Source organism: Lynx canadensis, chromosome F1, assembly GCF_007474595.2.
Source record: "Lynx canadensis isolate LIC74 chromosome F1, mLynCan4.pri.v2, whole genome shotgun sequence".
Classification (NCBI taxonomy): Eukaryota; Metazoa; Chordata; class Mammalia; order Carnivora; family Felidae; genus Lynx; species Lynx canadensis.
Window position 1 is genome coordinate 69,051,768 of NC_044319.2, and position 10,258 is coordinate 69,062,025.

Sequence of the window (10,258 nt, forward strand, 5' to 3'; positions counted from 1 at the left end):
TTGAAGGTGAGGGCTGGAGTGCCTTATAAAAACCTCCCTGGCTCCGTACTCCTCACCAGTGCTGTCTTCTTGCTACATTTCTACTCTCCTGCACGTTGAAGGGTAAGTGTCCGGTCCTTGGCTGTCCTTCAAGGGACTCACAGGGTAGTGACTGCATGCTGTTGGAAGCCACAGCCTTTTGCCTGCCAGAGCCCCTCTGGGCTGACTGCATTTTGGACCCAAAGAGACCAGGCCTTGCTGTGCTAGGTAGACTCAGTTTCAGAACTTAGAGATGGTGAAGGCAGAAGGGGCTGGTGAATGTCTGTAAGAGACCTGTGGCCAAAGTGCCATCACCTGGGGAAAGGGAACAGCTCGGCCAACCCCCAAACCCTTCCCAGGTGTGCTTGGATGAACACCACCCTCTGAGTTATACTCTTGAGGAGCTATGCAACTGGCTGATTCTCTTAGACTTTAGATGGCATTATATGCCCCCCCCCCCCCCCCGCTAGCCTATCTACAAATGAAAAATTCCACAGATCAAACAGAGCAGAGACAACACAAAGCAGGTGAGGGGAAAGTCATCCCTAGTCTAAACCAGAAAGAGAGGAGAGAGGGGATGTGAGGTGGGGTGGGATAGGAATTGCCTTAGACCTCTCTTGTCTCCTGAAGGTTGGGAAGATGACTAAGCTGGAAGAACACTTGGAGGGGATCATTAATGTCTTCCACCGGTACTCAAGCCGGGTGGGGGATCCTGACACCCTTTCCAAGGGTGAGCTGAAGCAGCTGATCACAAGGGAACTTACAAACACCCTCCAGGTAGGTGATACTCTTCTCACCCAAACTTGCCCACTGAAGGGGTGGAGTTGGCTGAGGATGCTCTCTTGGGCTGTGGGACAGGGGATCCACCTCCCTCTCCCCATAACTCACTCTGTCACCTGAGGCTCTATTCACCTCTCTTTCTGGGATTGTTTCCTTACCTGTGGGGATTAGTGAGCTACAGACACCTTCCAGGTTGGGACCTGTGTGGCTCTATGTTGGCTCACGGCAGCTGCTTCCCTCCATCTTCTATTTTGTGACGTTGGATTCTCCAACACAGTTTTGGTGAATGAATTAATGTCTCTGGACCCCCCTGAGCTGAGCTCCGAGGGATGAGGGGCCCAGAGAAAGAGGAGGAAGAGTCTGAGCTTACTGTCTCTGATGTTCCCTTCTAGAATACCAAAGATCAACCTACCATTGACAAGATATTCCAAGATCTGGATGCTGATAAAGATGGACAGGTCACCTTTGATGAATTTGTAGTCCTGGTGTCTCGCGTGCTACGGACTGCCCATGTCAATATCCACAAAGAGTAGAAAGCTCTGAGGGGCTTTTCTCCAGCAACGTCCCCAAGAAGACCTTTCCTTCTAATCACCAAAGCCCAGCCTCACATAGTGAGATGAGAATTAATAAATGTATTCTTGAAAAGTTCTTAACAGTGTGCACTTTCTTTCTTTCCATGCTCACGGTCTCCAAACTGGATCACACCTCGTCCCTGTGATTCTGACAGACCTCATTTGGACCCTTGAGACGCCCTTATCTGTTTGTTCATTTGTTCATTCATTCAACAAATATTCACTGAATATCTAGCCAGAGACCAAAGACACAAAGCCCTGTCCACCTGGGGTTTGTGTTCTATTGGAGAGGGATATAAAACAAACAAGTAGACAAAAAAATAAAAGTACATCATATGATACAGTGGTAGGTAGTGATAAGGGATATGAAGAAAGCTAAAGAAGGAAGTAAGGTTGGGGTGGAAGGAGAAGAAGGGGTATGCTGGCTTGATAGGAATGCATTTGGGCAGATATCCGAGAAAGGAAGGGGAGCAGCTTGAAAATATCTGGGCCAAGAGCTCCTGGTACAGGGAGGCCAAGGCCCTGAGGTGGACACATGTTCGATCTGCTCAAAAGCCAGCACGAAAGGCAATGTGCAGGAACTGGGATGAAGAGTGGCATGTGGTGTGTGCTGGCCGGAAGCAGGGAGCAGGGCCCACAGACTGTAGTGCGGACTTGGGATCTTAAGTGTGCTAAGGAGCCACTGGGTAGTTTTGAGCAAGGGAGTGAGATGATTTCATTTACACTTCAAAAGGTTCATTCTGGCTGCCTTTGTGGAGAAGGAACTGTAGGGGTCAGATCAGAGAGGAAGCAAGGAGAACAGTGAGAAGTGATTCTCTGGAGTAGTGCTGGCCAGTAGAAATACACTGTGGGCCAAGGTTGTGATTTTAAGTTTACCTGTGGTCACATTAAAAAAGGTGAAAATAAAGAGGAAATTAATTTTAACAATGAATTTTGAAAACCCAATACAACAAAAAAAGTATCACCTCGACAGCATAGAAATTACTGAGATATTTTTCATTCTTTTCTTTTTTTTCTCTAAGCCTTTGAAATCCAGCAGGCCTCATGCTGGCAGTCACTGCTCCTGTGGCCAATGGTCACATGTAGCTCATGGTGATCATGTTGGAAGTGTAGCCTTAGCCCATTTGAAAGATGAGGTGAAAGATGCACTAAGGTGAAAGGCATGCTGGTGGTGCGGGGTAGTCAGACTCTGCAAGCATTTGAAGGTTGGAAATGAGAAATCAAGAGTTCCTCCAAAGGTTTTTCCCTGAGACATGTGCTGGATGCTGAGGGTACAGAGATGAGAGACAAAGTCTTTGCCAGGGGAGAACCTGAGCAACAGAAATCCCCACATGGTGTCATATTTGTTTCAACAGAAGTAAGCACAGGGTGTTGTGGAGAACAGGAGAGTGGTCCAGCCTTGGGTGTTGGGGTCAGTTAGCGATCGTGAGGAGGATCCTTGGACACGATATTTGTGGTAGGATTTTGGAAGGAGGAAAATGATGTAGAAATTACATGAACCTTTCCTTGCTTCTCTCAAGGGGTTGGGTAGGGGGCAGGAAGGTGTTGGGAGCACAAGGGACACAAGATTATGGAGAAGAGGGTTAGCTTTATCCAACACAGGGCAATGTGAGGGAGCGCTTCCCTGGGCTCCTTAGTGTGGTCCAAGGCCAGGTTCTAGGACTAGGCCGCTCTCCGTCTGTGCTCTTCTCTCCTGTTGTGATTCTGCATCCACTGCCGTGATTGTTGTTAAATGTCCATCTCCTCCAGAGGACTAGGGTGTTTGAGAGCAGGTGCTGTAGCACTGTGCCTGGTACATGGTAGGGTTTCATGAATATCTCTTACATGAATGAACGTATTGAAATCAGTATGGCTTGGGGCGCCTGGGTGGCGCAGTCGGTTAAGCGTCCGACTTCAGCCAGGTCACGTTCTCGCGGTCCGTGAGTTTGAGCCCCGCGTCAGGCTCTGGGCTGATGGCTCGGAGCCTGGAGCCTGTTTCCGATTCTGTGTCTCCCTCTCTCTCTGCCCCTCCCCCGTTCATGCGCTGTCTCTCTCCCAAAAATAAATAAACGTTAAAAAAAAAAAAAAAAAGAAATCAGTATGGCTATTGGTTTGATTCCTTCTAAATGGTCCCAGAAGAAAGAAGAAGGAGCATGGCCCCTAAGGGACAGGGTCAGTGTTCCCTGGTGGGAAGTGCATTCAGTCTGATTCAGAAGTAATTGGGGGTGTCTCTGCCCTAAATCTCTGTCTGGTGCCAAGTCTGGTCTGGGGAAGATGGGGTGCCCCTTTGGATCACACTCCACTCAGTTGGATGTCAGAATACGTACATGTTGTGGGATAAATGTTTGTGTGCCCCTCAGTGTGATGGTATTTGGAGATGGGGCCTTTGGGAAGTTATTAGATTTAGACCAGGTCATGAGGGTGGGGCTCTCATGTAAGGATTAGTGCCCTTCTAAGAAAAGGGGAAGGCTGTGTGAACACACAGCAGAAGGTGCTGTCTGCAAGCCAGGAGGAGAACCCATGACCAACCATGTTGGCTTCTAGCCTGATGAATGGTGAGAAATAAGTGTCTGTTGTTGAAGCCACCAGTCTATAGCATTTCCCCCTAGCAGCCTGAGCAGAATAAGACACCACAGACGCAGCATCCAGGGCACAGCCTTGGGCTCTGGCTGACCCTCCAGCTCCCTTGGCTCTTCAGCCAGAAGAACAGGCCAGAGGGGTAGACTTTGTGACAAAATTTGAGAAAGATCAGGTCATTTCTGGAACACAGGCATGACAGATATGTGAAGCAAGAATGGGAGCTTTCTGTTGGGGGAGGGGGTGGGTCTGTCTTTCAGTTCATTCAGTGGAAAGCCCTGTGGAGGTGATGCAAAGGAAGCTGGGATTGAGGACAGCATCTAGGAAGTGACGAGTCCTGACCACTGAGGCTGGGGTTGGAGGTTTGCAGGGCCACCTCCCTGAGAAAACTGCTGCTTCTGTGGGATGTGGATCTGTGGTACAGCTGAGGCAGGGTGAAGTGGGGTTGGCAGAAGAGGAAGGGACTTGGGACCCAGAGAAGGGGGTCTTGGAAGGGCCCAAGCCTGGAAGGGTTCCATCGCTAAATGAGAATGGGGAGACATTCGAGGAAGGCCCTTACTCACTGGGTGACCCCAGTGGGCAAAGCACCTTGCCTCTCTGGACCACTGTTTTCTTCATTTTTGGAGAATTCAAAGGAATTCAAGAAATTCATTTTAAAGAGTTTAGACTAGGTGAACACTCAGGTGTCATCCAGTTTTAATGTTTTGGATACTTTGATTGGATGGAGGAGAACCTTGAGTGGGATCTAGAAGGGTCAGAAGGAAGGGAGTTCTTGGTCACTAAAGGGTAGTGGCCAAGAGTGAAAGGGTTGGGGTTATAGTTCTGGGTTCAGACCCTAGTTTTACCACTTACTGTGAGACCTTGAACAAGTCACTCAAAATCTCTAAGTCCCAGTTTCTCCATCAGTAAAGTGGGGATAACACTGGTCCCTCTCTTCCAGAGTTGGTGTGAGGACCAGACACTGTGTGGAGCACTCAGTGCAGCTCCTGATGCCAAGCAAGCATCCAACAGCCATTAGCATTAACAGGAAGATACTAACTCTTGTAGAAAGTAATAACTGGTCAGCCACTTGCTGCTGCAGCCACAACGGATGCCATTTATTTTTAAAACAAAATTTTTTTTCAACGTTTATTTATTTTTGGGACAGAGAGAGACAGAGCATGAACGGGGGAGGGGCAGAGAGAGGGAGACACAGAATCGGAAACAGGCTCCAGGCTCTGAGCCATCAGCCCAGAGCCTGACGCGGGGCTCGAACTCACGGACCGCGAGATCGTGACCTGGCTGAAGTCGGACGCTTAACCGACTGCGCCACCCAGGTGCCCCGGATGCCATTTATTTTAAGCCCAAGCAAAGATTGAAGTTATTTTTAGGATAAAGTTGACCAGTGTTGGACAAGTAACCAAGGGCAGTTAAGCACTAAAGGCCTGGAAACCAGACCAGGCTGTTGTTCCCCAAACCGGAGCACATCTGGGATGGAGAGTCCTAGCAGAATATGGTAGAAAACAACAACCAACCAATGAGAACAAACCCCAGCGTATTTGCTGTTGTGGAAACATTCACCAGCCATGATTGTTTCAAAATAGCCAACTGAATTGCCACTTGAACTTAAATCCTATTTAGAGATATTTTTAGGGCCCTCACACTTGGTAAAAATTCATCAGCCAGAGGCACATGAGGGCAGTGAAAGGCACCCTCTGCCTGGAATCAAATGTGCCTGGTTAACCTCCCAGCTCCACTGCTCCTTGGCTTTGTGAGTTTAAGTAGCCTCCCTTGTGTGAGCCTCAGTCTTCCCTCCTGAAAAGTGCAATTTGGACTAGATGAAAATGCAGAGACTTGTCCCCTGACAATGGCAGGCATCATGAAACAAATAGACAGACACGAGGACTGTTAGAACCATAGGACCACAGAGACTGGGCCTGTTGTCTCCAGCATGGAGACATCAACTCCTGCCCACCACTCTGAGTCCTGGTCTCCAGCCATTCCAGAATGTTCTCCAGTTTCCCCATGAACTTTCAGACTTCTCAGATTCTGCACCCACTGTACTATTGTCCTCTTTCTCTGAAGTCCCCTCTTGTCCCTTTAGGATGCATCAGATCTCTGCACCAGATCACTGAGATTTAGATCTCTTGCTTACCCACTAAGACCCAACCCAAATGTCACACCCACTGGGAGCTCAGCCTTTCACATCCCTCACATGTTTCCACTCTCCCATCCAGAGTAGATTTCATGGGAACTCTGGGGTTTGCCTGCCCATCATGATTAGTCTGACAGACTGCCTGGCCAAAGGTGTTATTATTCTATGGGGGACACCAACGCCACTGTTTTGGGTGCAACACCTTGCCCTTTGGAAAGATATCTCAGCCGTGCTGCTGGCACACTGCAAGGCAAGGCAAGCCAAAGTGCGTGTCGGGACTTTGGAAGTCAGGAAAAGATCTGAAGTCAATGAGATGGCTTCCAGGAGCCCCCCGGTGCGAGAATGACTAGGACTCATCATTTTAACTTTGCCAAGATAAAAAGTCATCCAAGTCAAAAGAAAGCAAACTAGACTATGCTTCTCTCATTTCTCTGATTGTCTAATGCAGTGCTGGGCACACAGAAGCTCAATTCTTGCCCTTCCAACACTCACCTGGGCATTAATCTGCTGAAGCTTTCCTCAGCCTTCCTTCTCTCTCTCCCCACCTCCACCCAAGCTGAGAAGACAGACAAAAGGTAGCTCTGCTGTGCTCCCAGGGTGCCTTGTGGTTATCACCCACCTGCACTTTTCTCTTGCCTGTACCATGATATTGAAAATTTCTATTTGGGTGTTTGTTGCTCCCATCAGACCAAGAGCTCCTCGAGGGCAGGGACCTAATGTAGTATTTGGTATGGGGATCAGGCTCAGTGCAAAAGCCTCCTACCTGGTCCTGTGCTTCTAGTCTAGACCCCATCCCCCCTCCACACACAAATTGCATCGTGTCACTCACCTGATTAAAACATGCTGGAAGCTTTCCAGTCCTTGTCATCTGGGCTCATTTCCATCATTGCTGCCCCAGAGAGGCCCTGCCTGGTTCTCCGCCCCATGTAGCGCTCCATCACATCTCCCTCTTTCATTTTCCTTGTGGAGCTTATCACCTCTGAAATGATCTATTCTTTATTTCTTGGCTTGTTTACTGTCTGACTCTTTTCTAGATGTAAACTCACCAGCGCAGGAACTCATCTGCTCTGTCAGCCAGGCACCTGGGACGGTGTCCACAAGTGCTTGCTCCTTAATGCCTGGCTGCTGAATCAATGAATAATCGATGAATGTTGGTTTAGTGGAATCAAGTCAGTGTTTTCTAGTGTTCTCATTTCTGAGGGAATGAGCAGCTGATCCAAAATGCAAGTGAGATGCTTTTGGTTGTGGTGGGGAGGACGGGACTTCCTGGCAGATGGGCCTCATCTCAGAGGGTTTTGGAGGTCTTACTGTGGGGTCAACTCCTCTCCCTGGTCCTCAGCAATATTTGAAGGCTGTTGTCATGACCCCACCCCTCCCCCCTGCTTCTCTTTTTCAGGCTCAAGACCCTCAGCTCCTTGTGATTTTCTGTTTCCACTATTAACAGGTGCCTCTGAAGCTGAGTGTGTTCTGCTTTGAAGGTGTCATCCCTGGCTAGAAATGACCCTGAATTACTCTTAAAGGCATTGCCATTCCTGGAAACACCCCAGCTACTTGGCACTACACTTCACCACTGAGACCAGGAGGGCAGAAAGCAGCATTTGAGGAAAAGACTCAGAGAGAGAACGTAGACTGGTTGGAGAAGGAGAGTGCAGCCCCAAGAAGAGGAGGACAGGAAGGATGGATTGGAACTGGGCCCCATGCTGCTGCCTCAGGCTTTGGCCACAATCCCCTTTATCACTGATCTGCACACGACAATTCTGGTACATGGGTAAAAACAGGAGAGCTCACAGCAGAAGGGGAAAATGTGGGGGCGCCCACAGGGAGGGGCCAGCTGGCCCTCCCTAGTGCTCACATTCCCTGTCTCCTGTATGTGGGGGATCTCTGCAGACAGGGGTTGGGGTCCCGTCAGACAATGGAGTCAACTGGAGCCTTGGGGTATGGGGATTGTCCAGGCCCGAGCCCCAAGAGGCATCAGGACTTGAGCAACCATGTGTTTCAGCTCTGCTGTCACTTTGGTAATTGGAATGTCAAAATCCATGACACAGGGCTCTCTACAGCAACTTCGGGGAGGGGGAGGGTGGGATTCTGGAGTTTACCTCAGAGCAGAGTTTGTGTCAGGGTTGTGTAAGATTGCCTCACCAGGCTGCTGAAAGCTGAGGCCTTTCTTCCTGGTAAGGTCTTGGGAAACAGCACAGAATCATCTTCTTTATCCTGTAGGGCTTGGGGGACATGTCTTCTCTGGCTGAGCTGGGACCTGGGAACTCGAAATCCCTGCTGGATTCATCTTCTCTGAGAAGTTCCACCTTGGGTTCTCTTTAACTCCCACCGGACTATCCAGCAGCCTCCCCCACCGGCTTGGGGCCTGCCTGCTCATTACCACCCCAAATCCATCCCATAAGCCACAGAGAGACTTTAAAGTATGGTTAAATCACATCCCTTTCTAAAACCCTCCCTTCTCTTGCTGACAGTGCAAGCTCCAGGCCTCGAACCTGGCCTGCTCCCCTATGCCTCTCCCACCTCCCCTCTCCCACCCCCAGGGCTCTTCGTTCCTGATCAGACCCCACATCTACCCACTTCCAGGCCTTCACACACACATCCTCCTTGTTCTGAGCACACACACGTTTGTTCAGGGTTGTCTGCAGCCTTGACGGAGCGCTCACATTTGCCCTCCAGCTCCCACTGAAGGACAGCATGCTCACCTCATAGCCCTACCAAACTTTATCCTCTGGCCTTTTATTTCCCATATTAAAATCCTTCGAGGAGCTATCTTATTTGTCCTATAGGCCTGGGGGCTTCTTAATCACAGGCAAGGCTTTATTTCCCATGTCTCCCCCCCCCCCCCCCCCCCCCCGTCAATGTGTGTTGAGTGAATGAATGAATGGACAAACAGGTGAATGGTAAGAGAACTCACCTCTTCCCCCAAATCTAAAACATCCTACGCCACCCAGGCCCCAGAGTACATTCAGAGCACTATTAAGCATCTGGGCAGCTTAAGGTGCTTCTCTTCCTCATCCCTCCCAGAAAAACACCCAGAAGTTCAGGTTCTACTGCTAAGGAGAGCAACTCCCTCTTACAGGAACCAGGGGGCAGGCATCTCATGACAGGCTCTCTGTTCTTTAGTCACCATGAGGTGGGGAAACCCCAAAAGTTCTCATTTCCCAAAAGGACTCCTTAATCACAGAGGTGTAATTCTCATGTGGGGTGGGAATCTGAACCTTGGCCTGAGGCAGGAAGCTGGTTCCTCTCTACTCAACAGGACCAGCTTTTCAATTTTTAATTTTTAGTTGAAGTCTAGTTGATGTATAATATTCTATTAGTTTCAGGCATACAACATAGTGCTGTTACCCAGTGCTCATCATGGTGAGTGAACTTACCGTGGGTCAACACACAACACTGTACTATAGTTTTTATCCCTGAGACTTATTTATTTTGCGAATTACCAGAAATTCGCACCTCTTATTTCTCTTCGCCTGTTTTGCCCATCCCCCTGACTCATTCTCCCCTCTGGCAACCTCAAATTTGTTCTCTGTATTTGAGTCTGTTTATGCTTTTTTGGGTTTTATTTGTTTGTTTTGTTTTTTAGATTCCATATATATATGAAATCATATGGTATTTGTCTTTGTCTGACTTATTTCATTTAGCATAATTCCCTGGGTTCATCCATGTTGTTACGAATGGCAAGATTTCATTATTTTTTATGGCTAATATTCAATCTTGTATACACAACACATCTTTATCCATTCAACTACTGATGGACACTTGGGCTGCTTCCATACCTTGTCTATTGTAAATAATGCTGCAATAAACATAGGGGTGAGTATATCTTTTCGAATTAGTGTTTTTGTATTTTTCAGGTAAATACGCAGAAGTGGAATCACTTCTATTTTTAATTTTTGAGGGAATTCCGTACTGTTCTTCACAGTGGCTGCACTGATCTACATTCCCATCAACAGCTCACAAAGGTCCCTTTTCTTCACATTCTCACCAACATTCTTATTTTTTTTTCTTCTTGATAATAGCCATTCTGACAGATGAGGTGGTATCTAATTGTGGTTTTGATTTGCATTTCCCCAATAATGAGTGATGTTGAGCATTTTTTCATGGCCATCTGTTGGCCACCTGTATGTCTTCTTTGGAAAAATTTCTGTTCAGGTCCTTGCCCATTTTTTAATTCGATTGTTTGTTTGTTTTTGGTGTT

The 10,258-nt window shown here is 48.2% G+C and overlaps 1 protein-coding gene across 1 annotated transcript; it reads left to right on the top strand.

The window, feature by feature from the left end:
• Nucleotides 1–1,446, top strand: LOC115505097 (protein S100-A12-like). Its single transcript, XM_030302504.1, has 3 exons — nt 1–102; nt 649–795; nt 1,191–1,446. Exons 2-3 carry the CDS (start codon nt 658–660, stop codon nt 1,329–1,331), a joined length of 279 nt encoding a protein of 92 aa, XP_030158364.1. The 5' UTR covers nt 1–102; nt 649–657; the 3' UTR covers nt 1,332–1,446.
• Nucleotides 1,447–10,258: the final 8,812 nt, after the last annotated feature.

Bases quoted from the DNA above. Each gene is read 5' to 3' on its own strand.
- LOC115505097 (XM_030302504.1), top strand. From the start codon at position 658: ATGACTAAGCTGGAAGAACACTTGGAGGGGATCATTAATGTCTTCCAC. The intron at 796-1,190 runs GTAGGTGATACT...GTTCCCTTCTAG, and splicing joins AACTTACAAACACCCTCCAG to AATACCAAAGATCAACCTAC.